General features: G+C 39.5%; 1 protein-coding gene across 2 annotated transcripts in view; it reads right to left on the bottom strand.

The window, feature by feature from the left end:
- pcxa (pyruvate carboxylase a) overlaps nt 1–19,116 on the bottom strand; it is a 162,548-nt gene that overhangs the window by 121,003 nt on the left and 22,429 nt on the right. For both annotated transcript variants that reach the window (XM_058415127.1, XM_058415126.1), the window contains exon 8: nt 9,178–9,296. In XM_058415127.1, coding sequence (XP_058271110.1) covers nt 9,178–9,296 — 119 coding nt within the window. The remainder of the gene's footprint in view (nt 1–9,177; nt 9,297–19,116) is intronic.

Below are 19,116 nucleotides of genomic sequence, written 5' to 3'. Positions count from 1 at the left end.
AGCGTCACTTAGCCAGCTGAGGAAAAGACAAGTTGCCAGCTGACAAGTGCCTGATACTTTGCGTATAAAGAAACATGCCAGTAACCACAAATTGATGCAAACCCAACAATTCTCAACACTCTGTTTTTGTCTCTGAAATACAAAGAAAAGTGTCAGATCATTCATAATAAGCGGTGGCGTCGGACACACTCTCAACCTATCCGCTATATTACAACACTATGTGTGTGTATATATTATATATATTTTTATATATATATATATATATATATATATATATATATATATATATATATATATATATATATATATATATATATATATATATATATATGTATGATGATTGATAGGTATAATACTGGAAATAGCAGGCTGGCAGAAAAGAAAAGCAGGGCGGCTGAGAGAGAATTAAATTAGTAGTCAGGGAATAAACACAATATGTCCTGCGTGTTAGCGTTAGTAAAAACAGGACGAGAGAAATGCACAGTAAATCCCTTCTTCCTCAAACCGATTCTGCTGCTTCATTTTTTTCCCCAAGCACTGCACTCACAGGACAGAAGAAATCAAGATCACTTCCACGCCGATTCGGGCTCTTGAGCCGTGTGGAGGGTTTGAATGTACTGTAGCTAAAAAACTCATTATTCTATTAAATCCAAGGCTAAAGTTTAAGACTTAAGAAGTCTTTCTAGTGGAAGAAACGGTGTCCTGGAGCCTGCTGTGAAAAAGTAGCATGAGTACTGGATTGATCAGTAATAAAGAAGACATTAGTTATATTTATCCAGTCTAATGATATAATAATCATCTAATTTTTCATTTTAAAACGGTCATATACACCTGAACTGGAAGGGATTCAATTGACTAAGTCGATCTTAACACAATTAACGAGGACCCGCGTCCATTTAGCAACTCGCAGCGGTGTCTCAGTGATTTAATTAAAGTAGAATAGGAAGGTTTCTAGGAAAAGGAAAGGCTAAGAGAATCTTACAGAGGAAGACCTATTATTATAATCAACTTATTAGTTGATTACTTTTATTAGACTGAACTTGTTTTTGTATATATATAAGGAATTGAATAAAGCAGTCAGTTAGACCAATAGTTGCTGATGTGGTAATGTCGACTGAGAATTAAAACAGTGAGCGATTTTATTGTCAAGAAAAGCTGGCACAGGGTTAAAAAAAATAAAAAATATCCTAGATAGAACATTTTACATTCAGCTGCACATTATGTACATTGGAAAGTATTAGACTCTTGTTGCTTTAATGGAACTGAGATAAGATCAACTTTGCATGAATTCTACTTCTCTCATCAGTTTTTACTTTAAAAAGGGTTGAATATCAAATTGGGTTGAAGGCTCTAAAATTGGGTTTACTTATTTAGGTGGTAAATTGTTAGTTAGTTGGATGGTTGGTTGGCGAATTAGTTGGTTATTTTCCTTTATTTAACCAGGATAAAACCCCACTGAGGTTAAATGACCATTTAGTGACCTGGCTTAGTAAATTAAGTTGTCTTTATTTGTCACATATACATTACTGAACAATGAAAGTCTTTCTTCACGTATCCCATCCTCGGGGGTTATGGTCAGAGTGCAGGGTCAGCCATGATGCAGCGCCCCTGGAGCAGGGTGGGTTGGGGGCCTTGCTCAAGGGCCCAAAGGTGGCAGCTTTGCAGTGCTGGGGCTTGAACCTCAATCTTCCAGTCAACAGCCCAGAGCCTTAACCACTTAAGCCATCATTACTAATTGTATAACCCTTTATATAATCTATATCCGTTTCCCCAAACATAAAAACTCCAGTATATAATGGTACACTGGTTTAAAATGAATTCCTATTAATTTTCCTATAAAACACACACATATCCTGAGTCTCACAGGTCTCTTTGTCTTTGTTACTTTTAAAACATTTGAAGGTCTCAAGTAGGTACCACTTTCAATATTTTTTGCATGATCACAAATGTTTCTCACTTTAACCCACACATGCTAAATTATACAGTATTAATGTTTACTAAGAGCAGACAAAAATCTTAAATGGAATTATTAACAATCTTGAGTCTGGTGTTTTGACATGCTTTTCTTTAAAAAAAATTAAACTTGTAATGGAGAATTTGCTGTTCTATAAAACTCTTGAGAGTGTGTGTTTACAAGAATAATAATCAAGGTGGTTTTTATTCCTTATTTTGGTTGAAGAAGGCCATGTGAGCAGAGATTAGTTTCAGAATACAAGATTATGTGCAGAGAGAAAAAATAACTTTCCAAAAGTATTGGGAAAATGTGGTATAAGAGGAATATGCAGGACAATAATCATCTTCTGGTGGTACCATGTGTGTCCACGTCACTGATTATTGATTGCTGATTATTTTCTAAAACATGATAACTGTAAACTCCTTGGTTTGGCATCAGATTTGTACATCAACTGAGTTGAAGAGACAGATTTTTTTTTGTTTTAAGATGAGACTTTAAGCTGTTTTAAGATTCCCGTCTTCACTTCGAACTGCCCAGAACTGTCAAACACCTTGACAGTGTCAGCCCAAAAAAAAAGTAAACACCTGGATGCACTTGAGAGGTATAACAAACAAGTCCATGTATCTTGATATTCGCATGGTAATATAATCTATCAGTTTACCCTCCTCTTTTACGGCCATGGGGATGTTATGCTGTAAATGCCAGGCTGGATTTGTGACTAATAGAATACCCGAAATTACACATTCCAACACTTTCCAAGCAGCCCTCATCAGCGTCGGCTGCGAGATGAATACAGCAGTCACGCATATGTAAATGCGCCGAATGATGGAGCAACGGGGAGCAGCTGGAGCGACGCGATCGGAGAGAGATGTTGGACCTGGCATGCTTAAACAGGTGGAGGCAGTAAAATTAGTTATTGTGAACACATGATGGGAATTTTCTGGGCAGCTGGCATCAACCATTACTGCTCCACTGGCAGGATGTGACAGAGTGGCCGAGGGTAATTGTTCTTAATTATCGTAACCAAATGAAGGTCATACCACAGACGCAGTAACATCTACGGAGAGAGAAAGAGGAGGCCATCGGCATACAAATGCCCCTATACATCTCGTATCTTTTCTGAATCGGGATTTACCTGTTTTTTTGGGGAATGATTTCTATCGTTGTGACTGTTTAAACAAGCATGATATTTGTACTCCTGTATAACTAGCCAAAAGGCACTCATATCTACCAGGTATTTGTTTCCTTTTTCTAATAAACATCATAGCTTCAATAGTATCAGCAAATCTAAAGCTTTTTAGGAGACCAGACAGCAGAGCTGCTAAACCCTGCTTGCTAATATTTGCTAGTTACTGTAGCAACTCAATTTCCTGCTAGTTTCAAAAAGCAGTATGTCTTTAGATCAATTAAACCTACAAACTGATACAAGCTGATAACAGTTACAGCCAGCATGATGACCTTCATCTGGAACTACTAGCTAATAACTATCTGATAGGTGAGGTAACCTGAGGTAAAAATTTCTTTTAATTAGCTCCTGCTAACAGAGTACATTCCAATACTTAGCAAAGTAACAAGCTAGCTACACACAAAAGCTACTGAATGAACACATTTTTATTAGAGTCTGTTAGGATTCATCAGGCTTTCAAATGCAAGATGTAAAAATAAATTATTCATTTTTAATTATAAAAAGGAAAAAAAGCTTAATGAAGAGCTTTTGAGGCTTATAGTGTCAGAAAAGATCATATTTTTACGAGTTAAAGGCAAGTGAATTCCACCACGATGTCGTAATTACGAGTGGGGATGTTTTTAATTTACGATCATACAAGCTAATCGTCTGCACAGAATGCGATAACTCTGTACAGGAAAGCGAAAACACATATGCTGTGCATTCATTGTGCTTAATTTTCCACAAGTATTGTTTGAATAAAAAAAAAAAAACATGGTATTTTTGGTAGTTTATTAAAAGAATAAACAACCTGACCAACATGACCTCAACGTTACCTGACGCCATTATTATGATTTCTCAGGAGGACCTGAACAGTTACTGATTAAGATTAAAATACACTTCACGATGATGCAACACACTTCCAAGCTATTCATTCTGAATCTAAAAAGTGTAGTGTAAAGTTACATATAAAAAAATAAAGAATAATATCTTGCCAGTTTTTAGTACTTTTGTTTCTATTACTTAAGTACTAATGCACTTAGTAACTAGACAACTCGGGCATCTAGCTTGCCATACAAAGTTATGTTATGCTAGCAAAGTCTTTTGGCCTAGCCGTTTCAGTTACTGGGAAATAAACAACAACAGGCCAGTGTGCACTAATAACAGAGAACATGAAATGACTGCCATCATTAATTGTGAAAAGCATCCAGATTGCTATCAAAAACGTAGGCAGACAACAAACTGTGCTCTGAAAATATGTCATGAAGCAAACAGCATCTTCCTGCAGTTTCTGGGAAATAAACAACAACAGGCCAGTGTGCACTTTTACTTATCAGCTGGGATAACTTATATATTTGATTTGTCCAGGCCTGTAGTATGAATGTTGTAAAAATTAAAGAGTAAATACCTGCCCACACCAAAATACTCAGAAAAATCCATTAAAGCAATAAAAAAAAGTGGAAAGAATCTCATGAATAAAATCCAGTCATGAGAAATTAAAGCAGTGAAAATTCCTTCATTCAAAAGATTGTTTTTAACTTTCCGTGCCAAACGTTTAGAAGTTGTTTAAAAAAGATTTTTCTCCCTCTAAAAGCCAAGGTTGAAATTTCACTTTAGAGTGCAGACCTTTAAAAGAACGCAAAAGACCTGCCTCAACTCCTTCATGCTTGTATAAACCCAGCTGTCAGACATTTTATAGAGTGAGTCAGAGAGGAAATAAATAAATAAACAAACAACACGAGCACGGCTAGGCCGTAGAGGCTGCACCCTCAGCTTGAGGTGTGGAAATAGTAACATTCTGTGACGGTGGAAACGTGCTCGTCGGCCCTCGAACTCGGCGGCCACGGAACGGCAAATTAGACCCGACAGTTTCGATTTCGGGTGACGAGACGGACATCTATAATGAATGAAGTACTATTGCTTCTGCACACGGTCGGTGAACTTGCTGGGCTGGAAAATGCAACGTAAATAAATAAATAAATAAATAAGCAAACAAATGAAAGGTGATATCTGCACGGCACGGGTTTGTACGCAGGGATGTGCATTTGCATCCTTCAAATAAGTCCGCTGGGGTTTTTTTTTCCCCACCTTATCTCCCGAAGAGCCAGAGCTGCCTTAGTTTAATTACTCCTATTTATCAGCAGGTATTAAGGTATGCTTAGTTACAGGGAGGAGTTGAAACAATAACAACAAACAGTCTAATACAAAACCGTTCAAAGGGTAATTTAAGACCCTGTATAAATACTGGAATTGGATTTCGGTCGAATATCCGAACTAGTAGTCGCAAAAAGGCCCAGGTATCGATCGATATACTAGGTGTCATAAGCCTAGTTTATCCTGCTGCACTAATAATAGAGAACATGAAATGATTGCCATCATTAATTGTGAAAAGCATCCAGATTGCTATCAAAAAAAGTAGACAGACAACAAACTGTGCCCTGAAAATATGTCATGAAGCAAACAGCATCTTCCTGCAGTACAAGCATCTGATAAACATCTTATTGCTTGTAAACAGAAGACTTAATAGGCAGTGCAAGGCTGGAAAACCTGCATCAGCTATTTTAGATAGATAGATAGATAGATAGATAGATAGATAGATAGATAGATAGATAGATAGATAGATAGATAGATAGATAGATAGATAGATAGATAGATAGATAGATAGAGTATTTCAGCAAAACATGATTTCATTGCTTATACTAAACGCGATTTAAATACATTTGCTTGATGACTAGCATTGAATGATGTAGCGTGAGCGTGATCAATTCAAGTCGCATTAAAGTAAAGTATTTACAGTGTGAAATCTGACGAGGATGTCGGCGCTGAGGGGAAATACAATATAGTGTTAAATCTAGGTGATTAAAATACACAAGGGAGAATAATGCAGAGGTAATGTGCTGCAAAACACCGTCATTATGGGGGTGGGGGGGGGGATCCTCAGCTTGGTGTTCTCTCTGTGTTGGATTGGGGGGACGAAAACGAATTGTGTTAATATTACACAACACGATCAGGTGGAACTGATGTACGCATTTGAATTAAGCTAATCCAATGTATTTTTCAGTGCAGCGTTGGTCGACTCGAGAGTTAATTTAAAGGCAGGAGTTATAAGATAAGCCACAAGGTCAGACGTTCGCCGATATCTCCGCTTGTCTGAGAATTAAAACTGCGTCAGACTTATATCAAGAATGAAGTAGAAGCAATTTTTTTCCTGCAAGCTGAGCTTTCTTATATTTAAATGGTTTGGTTTAAATAAAGCTGAAAGGTAGCGCAAGTTTACATCGATCTTTAAACAATTTGTTTCCAGTGCCAGCACTGACTGTTACTGCACTGAGGTGCAGAGACACATGAAGCACTTCAGTATCTTCCTCCCAGAGAGCAGAAAAGATATTTATATCCATATTGTTACCATCGAGATCCACTTACTCTGCAGTCTGCCTCAGACCCACTTCTTCCTCTGCTTAATTTCCCCCCCAGGAAATAGTGGAACACTATAAATCTTATAAAACGGAGGATTTCATTACCTCGTTTACTGATTGGAATTTCATCCTGCATCCAAACACGCACATATCAAATCAACCAAAACATTAATTGTCGCACGGGGCGGATAACAGCGTTACAGACAGAGCTCAGAAATCATTTCATAGTTACACAGCTTTAATTGCAGGCTGATAAAATGTCAGCGAATATTTCTTCGGGAGTTCTCCAGAGCATGAAAAGTGGCCTTGAGAATGGAAATGTCAGCCCTTCGGCCCGGTGCAAGATGATGTGTTTGATAAAGCAGTCACTTGAGTGATGTATGCAGTTCAGTGGCTCACACACAGGGTTGCTTTCGCCGGTCAGCTGACAGCTGGGTGATGTGACCAGGGCAGTGTGTTTGGACAGGAAGTTAAAGGAAGTAATCCATTCTCCTGCTTCGAAAAATAAAGAAAAAAAGAAAAAAGAAGAAAAAAAGAGGGGGGGTGGGGGGACAGAAGGAAAAAAGAGGGGGGAAAGGAGAAAAAAGTAAGACAAAAAAGAGGGGGGAAAGGAAGGGGGAAAAACAGAAGGAAAAAAAAGACCGAAAATGAAGAAAAAAGGAAAGAAAAAGGGGCGGGGGGGAGTGAAAATGTAGGAAAAAGGAAGAAAAAAAAGAGTGAAAAAGGAGGAAAAACAGGAGTAAAAAAGAAGGGGGTGAGGAAGTAAAAAAACAGAAGGAAAAAAGAGGGGGGGAGGGAAAAAAGGGGGGGAAGGAAAAAGGGGGGGGGGAGTAAAAACAGAAGGAAAAAAGAGGGCGAAAATGAAGAAAAAAAGAAGGGGGTGAGGAAGTAAAAAAACAGAAGGAAAAAGGGGGGGGGGAGAGGGGGGCAGGAGGAAAAAGAGGGGGGGTAGAGGAAAGGAAGAAAAAAGAGGGGGAAAAGAAATAAACAATGAAAAATAGGCTGAAAAATGAAGAAAAAAAGAAGGGGGGAAGGGAAGAAAAAACAGAAGGAAAAAAAGAGGCTGACAAATGAAGAAAAAAAGAAGAAAAAAAGAAGGGGGAAAAACAGAAGGAAAAAAGAGGGCAAAATGCAGAAAAAAAAAAAAGTAAAAAAAATAAAATACTGATTTATTGATGACTGAACCTAATAAATGGATGTCAGTCAACTCTTGATCTGCTGCTAGAACTGGTTGAATGTGTCTGTGTGTCTGTGCTGACTGGAGCAGGACAGCAAGTTAATCACGTCCTAATCATCATTAACATTAACATTATTTCTAATGTATGAAATGTGATGCTTCAAAACTGGTTCTGAGCCTTCGTTGGTCAAAATATTCAGGGTTTCTTTCTCTTTCAGTCAAAAATCAGGCTCATTTTGGACTAAAACGAAAAAATCTTAATTTTAACTGACATTAATTATGCACTTGTCTAACATTAGCACAGTCAAACAGATTCAACTGCACATTAATGAACTCGAAACAGTCTCCATTTCCCTTGACAGAAAGCAATGGCGCTGTGCTTCGGTGCATCGTCAAAAAGATCCACTAATTTGAGGAAGGGGGCGGAGCTTCGAGTTGTTCGCCCAACATCAGAAAATACAAAACACCTACGCAAATTCGGTAACATAAAGTAATTGTTTCTTCTGCCATTTATTCTGTCTGCTTTTTTGCCTCCCAAGACTACTTTTCTGATGTTGAAGTGCGGAGCAAAATGTGTGAAGGTTCGCAAGTCTTCACTGGCATATAGAGCTGCTTTAGGCAGCAACTCTGTTTGTGAGTTCACACACTTCCTGGCTTCCAAACACATAACCGACTCGTTTTGTGTTGACTGAGTGGTTTCTAATTACCATGTTGCAAAAAAACCTGTGCTTGCAAGATTCCATATAACTTTTTTTTCCCTTACAAAACACTCCACAGGTTCAAATTTATGGTATAGCAATGCTTTAGGCGAAACAAAAAAACATTGTGGTTTCTGTATTCTATTCTAGCAGATTAGATGAGATGACGCCAAGACTATTAAGTCAATTAAGCACATTAACACGCTGTCAATCTGACCTCCTGTTTTAGAAGGAAATACATCAATAGGCAACTAAATTACAGCTAAGAAGCTATTTCAGGAGACTTTACCATAAAATTTTGATTACATTAGAAGGTCCTGGGTTCGAATCCCACGTTCGAACAGGCAGGGGCCTTTCTGTGTGGAGATTGCATGTTCTGCATGGTACTCCGGTTTCCTTCCACAGTCAGGACTTTAGGTTGATTGGTAATTCTAAATTGCCCATAGGAGTGAGTGTGAGTGTGTGTGGTTGTCTGTCTATATGTGTGGCCCTGCGATGGATGTACCCCTGCCTTTTGCTCAGTGTGCACTGGGATAGGCTCCAGCAGACCCCCATGACCCTAATTAGGAATAAAGTGGGTATAGACAATGGATGGATGGTCCTACATAAAAAAAAAAAATGCAAGATGAATTAATGTAACCAGGTATTAATTTTGTTCTAACCAGTTTAGGGAGCAAACAGAGAGATATAAAGACCCTGGTTCTGTTCTGTGCTCTGAACACATGTGTGAATCTGTGTGTGTTATTGTGTTCTTAGTCTTCACTCACTCCGTGATCTCCTCAGTAACCGTATGCTCCACCTGGAGACGAGAGTTCACCTCGATGAAGTAGTGCTTTCCATTCTTATCCACCAGGAACTCGACTGTGCCAGCGTTCTCATAGCCAACCTGAGGGAGAGGAAATAGATTTAAGGACCGCACACTGCTAAAGCAATTAAAAGACATAGATTAGAGTCGTAGAGGCTGTCTGCTAAACCGGCCGACTTAATTAAGACCATCACGGCTCCATTAGCGTCCGACACTAACGGGTAAAGGTAATGCTGCCAGAGTTTATTTCAACAAACTTAACGTAGCTTTATGTTTGCAACGGAAATATCAGTGGATTTTATCCCGAGTGAAAATATTGCCGGACCCTTAAGGCAACGAGATGATTAAACATTTAGAGCTGACCTTTAAAATTGCTGGCTGGCTAGGAGCATGATTATGAGAAAGAGGAGAGGCTAGAGCAGGCTGGAGCACAGCAGGTAATCTGTTACCAGGTCACCCCCACCCCCCGCCCCCCGCCCCCCCCCCAACCTCACAGGAGTCTCTCATGAGCCCAAACCCAGATTGCATAGAGACACGATCCAATAGATCTTCAGCTCCTCTCAGCAGACTGCACCTTCACACCTCTCTGATCACATGGCTCAGCTCAAGCCCACAATCAGCAGTGTGTGTATATAGGAAACACAGCCGACTCCAACACAACAATTACAATAAACTCACCCTAGATAAATGAATCTCGCATTATATCAGTGTCCGAGTCAGGGGTTGGAGATTCAATTTGGAGCCCGGCCTGATAACTTTCCGGCGCCGTTAACCGGGAGGCCGGTGCGGTGTTGCAGGTGCGGTGAATGCCGCCTCACATAGCTCAACATCTTACAGGATTCAATTACTCACTGGTGTTTCCAATTGAGAAATATTTGAACAGCCTACTCATTCTCCAAAACCAATAACAATGGTCTATTAAAGGGTTCCTTCCTATTGTCAGGAGGTCACAGGTTCGTAAATTCAGCAATGCTGTAGAGCTCCATGACCGATAGTTAAACTGCCTTTCCTTTCTCTCCTGTTTATTACAGAGATACAAGGTGTCTATTAGACACCTCATGGACACAAGAGACTAGTCATCTGCCAAAGGCGTTCAGCAGGATTGGGAAATAGAAAACGAAAGCCACATGACAGACCGCATTATTTAACAAAAACAATACACTCCAGGATGCTTGTGCTATTTTCATATAACAGCATGATCTAAAATGTGTTATTCTACTCACACCAGAGCGATTTGCCAACAATTACCATTTTAATACTTCGGAACGTCCGCAAGACAAGTTTCCGTTAACGGTAAACAGCTGTTCACTCATCAGCTTGTCCTTTTCTCTGTCTCGGAGTTAATGAGACAAAAATGCAGCTTGTCTTTTTTACACAGAAATCAGACAGCATATAGTCCTAGAGGCTCTCCCGTTCTGGGAAACTTCTAAACGCTCTGGGACCCTTAAAAATCGCTGATAAGCACGAATCTTTCTATAAAATGTTACGTAAAGATCTCTTTTTAAAAGAAAAAACTTCATTATACACTATACCAAAGACTTTTTTTCCGTCTGCGTTAAAACAAGGCGTCCTTTTATATTCAGCTTAAATTATGAGAAACGTCCACCATAGAAGTTTCCCCAAGTATGAGCTGTCACTGTAAAAGCAATTAAATATTCACATAAGCTCGTTACTCTAACTATGGAACTACTGTTCTAGCTGTGCCGTTATAAGAAATGAATGTAGATCTGAGAATCCAACCGTGCTGAAGTGCAAAAAATCAAAGTAAAAAAATCATCATAACACCACAAAAGAAGAAAGTTTGCCAAACCCCCGCTCTACATGATCAGCATGCTCTCTATCACTGTCTGGACATGGCAGGTCTGAAAAAGAGAAGCAGTCAGGTAAGGTAGAGATTACTGAAGCATCCTCCATCCATTCTCCTGCTTCCAAGCACAAGACACTCACTCGCTCACTCTGATACATCCTACTGACAGAGTGAACAAGAGTGTGTCAGAGGGAAGGCCAATGAACTGTGAGTGCACCGTTATGACCATGTAAATATTACCACGCTCGCTTAAGGGCCATTTCAGGTGGTTTTCACACCACACACTACAGTGCGAATTGAATACCAGTGTGATTGTTCCTGGTAGCTATGGCAGCCTCATCACTTGTTATTTTATATCGAACCCCTGGTACATTTGCGTCCGTCTTACATCAAAATACGTGCATGAGGAATGCAACTATTTTGACTGATCATATTAATACCTCTTCTCTTCTTTATCCGAGAACATTCCCAGATCACTCATGGTACACGCGTGTTGTGGAAATTAATGATGACATTGGTTAAAACACAAGCTTACTTCCCGAACAAATGCAGACCCAGGTACGAGTACAACTTACGGTCACATTCCCGGGAATCGCTGGACAGTTCCAGAGCACCGGACTCACACCACCTTCTACAGTTAGTCTCAAGTTCCTGGTCCGCGTGACCAGAACCCAAGCTTTCATGTTCTACCGATTCTTCATGAAGACCGTGCTTGGTGCCTGCAGTGTGAAATCCAGTGTAGATGAGTTTGTGCCTGTTGTAGCCTCAGATTCCTCTTCTTGGCTAAACCCAGTGTGGTCTTCTGCTGTTGTAGCCCATTTGCCCCAAGGCTCGGCAAACTGAGCAGCTTTTCTGCTCACCTCAGTTGTAAACAGTGGCTATTTTAGTTACTATAGCCTTCCTGTCAGAATAAACAAGTCTGGATATTCTTCCCTTCTGACCGCTCATCATTTACATTTCAGGTATTTGGTAGGTGTCCTAATCCAGAGTGACTTACTTTTGTCTCCTCTTTTATACAACTGAGCAATTAAGAGTTAAGGGCCTTGCTCAGGGGCCCAGCAGTGGCAGCTTGGTCATCCTGGGATTTGAACTCACAACCTTCTGATTATTAGCTACCACTTACCTCCTCATCAACTAGGTGCTGCCTCTGTGGGTAAATCTTGCAACCCTTATGTTAAAAGCATCATTAAATAAATAAAAGTCCATAAAATCTCAACCTCTATAACATTGCGAAACCATTTTCCAAGTGAAACCATACAATACAGCAAGACTTAATACAAGTCCTGAAATCGATAATTTAACAAGATTAATCCTGATGAATCACGAGGTGCGGTTTTTCTCAAAAGAATGCCAATATTCATTAAATCCACACCCAAAAAATAATAATAAAAGATACAAAATTCTGCATCTGTGCCCATGTTTGGATAATGTGTTCCTATCCAAATATTAGAACTCTGTGGATTTTCTAGCTCAGTGTCTGAAAACATGTGGCGTTGCTATGGTAAAAGGGCAGACTGATTCAATAGATGTGTAAACAGGAGAGGTCTAATAATGAGACCGGGGTGGGGGGGTGGCTAGGACAAGGCCGAGGATGAAGATGAGGACAGATGGCATTCCGCTGAGAAGAATAAGAAGGGGGAAGGGGGCATGGGAAATGAGTAATTACAAGTTTCACAGCTTGATGCGATTTGTAATTACCTCACAGCATCCACAGCACCAACATTTCTGGGTGATGTGAAGCACTCCGAAGTCGAGGGAGGTCACGTGGAGCAAGACTGAATGAGAAAATGATGGAGAGAACGAAGGAATGAAGACTAAAACGTACAACAGTATCATCAAGGTCAAATGAAGATAAAATTCATCCTGTTCATTGACTATGTCAACACAGAGAGAGAGAGAGAGAGAGAGAGAGAAGGCTAAGCTAGAAAAATCTCCAACTATCTCTCTCTCTCACACACACACACACACACACACACATACACACAGAGGCCAAGAGATGGAAAAGCTGAGAATAAGCAATGTCAAAGAGCTGAACGCAGGCGTGGAATGGAGAGTACTAACGGATCCATGTCAAGGCTGAGATCCACAACCTGTGCGCAAGAATGTGAGAGCTGCAGCTGTCACCATAGCAACTAAAGCCACAAGCCTAGTCAAATCGACTTCCATGGGAACCCCACCAGCACCATTCCACCCCGCTCGAACCTCCACCACAATCACCACCGCAACCGTCATTTACGTCTCGAACGTCACTTAATTATAAGCTCTAATTAAATTTCACCACTTGAGGGAGAAAAAAAAACAGTAATAACCAATTGCATCGTGTCGCTGGAATGGCAACGACAAATGATCCAATTTATGAAGCTTTACCTCCCTCCTAAAAAAAACCGACTGCGGAAAAACACACACAAAACGGAGTTCTGAGATAATTGGTGTCGTGTTCGTAAGCGAGACATTCATCTTGCTCTGTAACGCAGTCACCTTTTCAAAAGGGACACAACAGCTAATTCGAACGGCAGCATGGAGCGCAAACAAGATTTGGAGCGGTGCATTTTTTATTCCCCTGCTTCAGGAAGGGTACACGTTTTCTTTCGTGCCGTGCTGCACCGAGATACTAGGAAAACTCCCGGCCCGTCTTGGGGGTACGAGATTAAAATCGGTCTGTGGTACATCAAATTTCCTGCCAATCACTGTAGCGCAGAGCTGCAAGTCAATTAAACAACAAGGCTCACAAGAGAGAGATGGAGGCAGAAACACCAGTGGAGGGGTAATAAAAAGCAAGAGAGGATCGTCGTTGAAGGCCAAAGGGTTGTATAATCTCCATTATACAGCATAGAGCACCCAGGCAGCACTAAGCAGAAGGTTCTTGATCCAAGTTCGTTTATATAAAAACTCTTTAAATGTGAATTTAATACAGTCGCTTACAATGTGGCATGTGGAGCCAACCCTCTGTCTGACTTCATTATAAAACCTATAGCTTCAGGGCTCAAATCTGATTGGCTGAGCCATATTTGAGGACGGTGTACAAAAGTGATATGTGCACAACTATAAACACAGAACACCACACCAGGTTTTACATCAACAGCTGGTAGCTTATCAGTTAGCTTAAATTCTTACAGAAGAAGAACTTCAAAAAGAGGTCAGGTCAGAGTGCTGCAGAGCTGGACAGAATGAAGGAAAGAAATACAGAGTCTGATCTAAAGGGTTAGATGATTCTACAATAGACTAGCTCAGAATGGCTCCAGAGGAGGAGACTGTTAGTTTGACGATGCCACAGTTGTCCACGGCTATGAGACAAGAAAGCATAATTGGTCTCTCTGGGTGGGATGGACAGCATCACTCGGTCCTCTGTAAAGCATCCTGAGCAGCTATGAGCTTGTGTATGCAGAAGAGGGCAAAGAGCGATTTCCTCTGAATGTGAAGAGATGAGGTTTCTTGTATGAGGACGTTTCTTGTATGTTGTGTTAGTCTTGACCATACTCAAATGCGAGACTGACTGACCGATACATCACCCAGGCGTGACCTAGTCCGTCTTGGTGTATCCTGAAAGGTTTTAGTTGGAGTAGCCTGAACATTTCGCAAAGAAGGTCAAGTCAAGAGAGCACCAGACTATAACAGACAAAGACTTTATTAAAATGGAGCACAGAGTACAAGCACACAACTGGGGCCAGTGCATTGTGCCCAAGAGCACCCTCACGCATGATAAAATCACAGTAACACACTCTTGTGGCTTATTGCTTTAATTAAACATGTTGTTTGGCTTTCACGGATATGAGCAGATGATGAAACCTGATGAAGGTTGTGTGTCACATCACAAACACAGACAATGAGACATACACACCTGAGGTCAGGTGTACCTAACAAACTGGCAAAGGATCTACAGTCCTAGGTGTTCTAAGAGACAAGAAAGTAGCCAAACTCGTGCATCAGTATGAATCACACTCACTGATTCAACATGATTCAATACGGAACTCAATATGTGATTCATTGTTTTGACATGTATTTGGAGAAAACCATTTCCTGCCACGCCGCTGCTGGACAAAGACAGATTTCCGTGAATTACTGGGGACTTCAAATGGTGGTGCTGACTTATAAATCAAGCAGCGATGTGATGGCAGATAAAGTAATGTCCAAAAATAAATAAATAAATAGTCATAACCTTATAGTCTGGATGTTCTATATTCAGAGTACCAGAACACAATTTTGCCTAATCATCTGCATTTTTAAAAAAAGAACTGTAATATTCTCACTTATTATTGATTTTATATTTAGTCAGGAATATTAGTGAAATATTACGGTGAAATATTACACGATCATCAGCTTGCACATTATTGCAAAAATGATTACAGTGACATTAACGGTGCCGATGTATCTGCTTAAAAGTGTTCAGCATTAAAGATTACTGTTTAATGACTTCTTCATAAAAATGCACTTTTGAGATTTGTTTTTTTCTTGTATGAATAAAATCAGGACTGAATTACAGCAACACTAAAGAGGGAAAAAAAAGTAAAGTCGGCTAAATTGACGGCGTGTCTGAAATGCTATATTAAAGGCAATAAAAAAAACACAAAATAATAAAGAGTCTAGAGTTGCGATAAAGCTCATACTGTAAAATGTGCCATATTTTTCAAATTTTCTCTAAGCAAACCAAAAATTAAGGGTTGCTTCAATTACGAAGAGGGTCTCCAGATGATCTCTCAATCTTTTTGATCCATTCAAATGAGTCACATTCAGACAAGTTACAGTCAAATTACATAGTTGACCTCCATCTTGAAACTCTGCACTAGCGTACATCTAGCGAAACATTTTACGATATTCCTAGTACATCCACCTCTCCGAAACAGACTTGATGTGTCTCAAAATTACAACAATGCTTAAAAAAATGCTTTCAAACCTACCCTAAGATCTGTTTTGAGGGTAAATTAGTGAATATTCTTGAATGTTCAAACTCCGAGTTATTGATTTTGAGACTCATGACAACAATCACGACGACAGTGGAAAGTTTTAAGGGAAACGGTACACTCTTACATTCGCTTGCCCTAATACTAGGTATTTCATTGGTTAAGGTGTTGGACTACTCTCCGAAAGGTTGCGAGTTCGAATCCCTCTACCCCTGCTGGGCCCCTGAGCAAGGCCCTTAACCCTTAATTGCTCATTTGTATAAAATGCGGTAAAATGCAAGTCGCTCTGGATAAGGGAATGTAAATATACTTCAATAAACTCTCTCCCTGCTATCCTTCTCTGACGTCCTAACACCTTCCCCCCCATTCTCACCTTCTCCTCCATTCTCACCTTCTCCTCATTCCCTTAACAAGGCTATCTAGGGAGGGGAGGATCCTTGACCCTGGAGGAATCCTGCCAGCTTCCATTAGACTGAAGAATGGATTAGTAGTGAAATGTTTCGATCTAACTAGAAAGAAGAAACAGCTGACAAGACTCGCCTTCCAGATATGGATGACCAAGAATCTTCACAGATACAAAGCTCATCAGTGTGTTTTGCTGTGCATAAAATAAATGACTAAACAATGACTATTACAGCTCGAACTGAAAAGTCGACGGACCGGAAGGATCTTCGATCACGAATGGTGCTTTAAAATTTTCTGGATGTACATAACATGCAGCAAGCGTGTGAACTATAATGCCATTCGCATTACTTGCTTCTGCACATGCATGCAAGATCATGTTTTGTGTATGGACGTATCTAACTAACCTGTTGTGGATTATCCTACAACACCACAACACTTCCCACTAGACTGCTACTGTCAGTGCGACGTTTAATACCACATTTCCAGTGATGAGATAACAAATCTGAACCCAGAACCATCTGTATCTATTCTGGCTGAGCGGGTGTCAGTTTTCTATAAAACAAATCAGGAAGAAGTTTCTCAGAAGGTTACTGAGTGGAAACTAGTGAAAAACATAAAACATTACTTTAAAAAAAATAAAATTATAATAAATAAAATGAAATGATAAAAGAGTTAATAAAGATTACATTAAGTTATAAATAAATAAATAAATTAATTAATTAAAAAAAGATGCAGCCTCTAAAATTCTAAAATGATATATCATTTAAATAAATAAATAAATATTTAATTAATGAAAAACAAGTAGTAAACTATTATTATGGCATAAATAAATTAAACAACAAATGAGTTAATAAAGATTAGATTAAATTATAAATAAATAAATAAATAAATAAAACATAAGATGCAGCCTCTGAGAAACAAATATTTTCCTAAAATGATAAATATATTTAAATCTAAAACAATATAAAAAATATTTACTTAACGAAAACAAAATAGAATATTAATAAATCATTTAAAAAGGCATTAATAAAAATAAGAGTTAATAAGGATTAGATTAAATTATAAATAAATAAAATAAGCTGCAGTCTCGGAGAAACAAATATTCTAAAGTGGTTTTAAAAAAATTTTTAATTCTAAAACAATATAAAAATATTAATTAATTCATAATGTCCAAAGCCAATTCAAATTTGTCTAAAATGTGCTTCAGGATGAAACAGGGTGCTTACTTACAAATTGTCAGGTAGTGGTGCTGGACAGATTTTTACAAATGTTTTATATATCTTAAAAACAACCCAGAAAATATACAGCGCATGCTAGACCATCAGCTCAGCACAGTTGTATATTGCGGCTGAGAAAACCCATTTGGAAAACTGTTACGATCCAGAATGCTCGTTTCTGTTTACATTGGCCTCTTGACGGTCATTTTAGAGGCACTCCCCAGTGGCCAGTACAGCCAGATAATTCTCGTGTGTGAAGACACACGAAGGAAAAGAAAAAATTGCAGTAAAACCAGAATCACCACAGGCAGCACTTTTCCACTATGGAGTAACTTATTACTGATGACGGGGATGAGGCCGGATGCAGAATTAGTGACAATGTTCCTGGACAGGTCTGTAAATTCCATCGGTATAAAGCTCTGATTTGTTTGAACGGCCGCCTATACATAATGAACTGAGCAGAAAAACAGGACAGGGAACCGTTCTCATAAATCAGTACCAGTCGAATTCTTCGTCTTTACAGTGTTGTAACTCGGCTCTCTGGCGGCTGCAAGGTTGAGTGGACTCGAAGGTGACGTCTCCACTAATGCTGACTAGCTGAATAAAGGGGCGGAGCTTCGTGTACACGGGCGGGAATGCAGGGGTGGGCTCAAAGAGTACAAAAAAAAACCTCTCTCTGTTTAATTGTTAGATACCTTATCTTGGAAAAAAATGCGACAAACCTTGCTTAATGCACCTATAATGCGGCGTCTCGCTTCAGCAAATAGACTAAGAGAACTAGGCTTCAAAAAAAGCTCAAGGTCAGAATAATGTGTCGTTGAGATAAACTCTATTTACTTCGGATCGAATGTGAAAAAAAACATGGATTTCAAACTTTCTGGAAGATTCTTTAACAAGTTTATGGATAATTGAACCAATAAATGAATGATAATTGAATGAATAAATGACATGGTGGAGACACAAGCGAGACACAAAAAAACCCGCATAATTATTTGTAACGTTCTGCAGCATCCGAGGGAAAAGCGCAACATATTCTTCGAAAATTGCGTTCAGACTGAAGAACTGTTCCTTTAAAGCTTTGTCAGTGTCTCCATTTAACCGCTGCTGAGCCATAATAACACATGCTGCTTGGGTAAACTACTCAATAGAGCTTCAGTCATCGAACCGCGACACAAGTGATGAGTAATTTGCCTCAAGAATACTGAACCCATCTTGTTAGTAATGGAAGGGTTATGAGGAAGAGCACTGAATAAAATGCCAAAAGAGGCTTCGAGAGGCTTTGGCGGTCGGGAACACGGTGTCAGCACTGAGAAATCTGCGAAGCCTGGCCAAGTGTTATCTCCATGCTAACTTTCCTCTTCCCCTCTCCTCTGCCATATGACTAAACAGATGGGGGAGGCATTTCATTGCTCTCGCTCTCTCCGAATCCCCTCATTTCTCACTTATGCAAAACACAAGAGCATACACACACACACACACGCTACACATAGGAGCGTTAATGGAGAGGTGTTTCTCAGAGCTAATCAATAAACAGGGAAGACTGAGTGAATGCAAATGTTCTTTTATATCCATGC

This window comes from Hemibagrus wyckioides, linkage group LG18 (assembly GCF_019097595.1).
Source record: "Hemibagrus wyckioides isolate EC202008001 linkage group LG18, SWU_Hwy_1.0, whole genome shotgun sequence".
In the NCBI taxonomy this organism is placed as follows: domain Eukaryota; kingdom Metazoa; phylum Chordata; class Actinopteri; order Siluriformes; family Bagridae; genus Hemibagrus; species Hemibagrus wyckioides.
The sequence above is the reverse complement of the archived record's forward strand: the minus strand, read 5'-3'. Positions and strand labels throughout refer to the sequence as shown.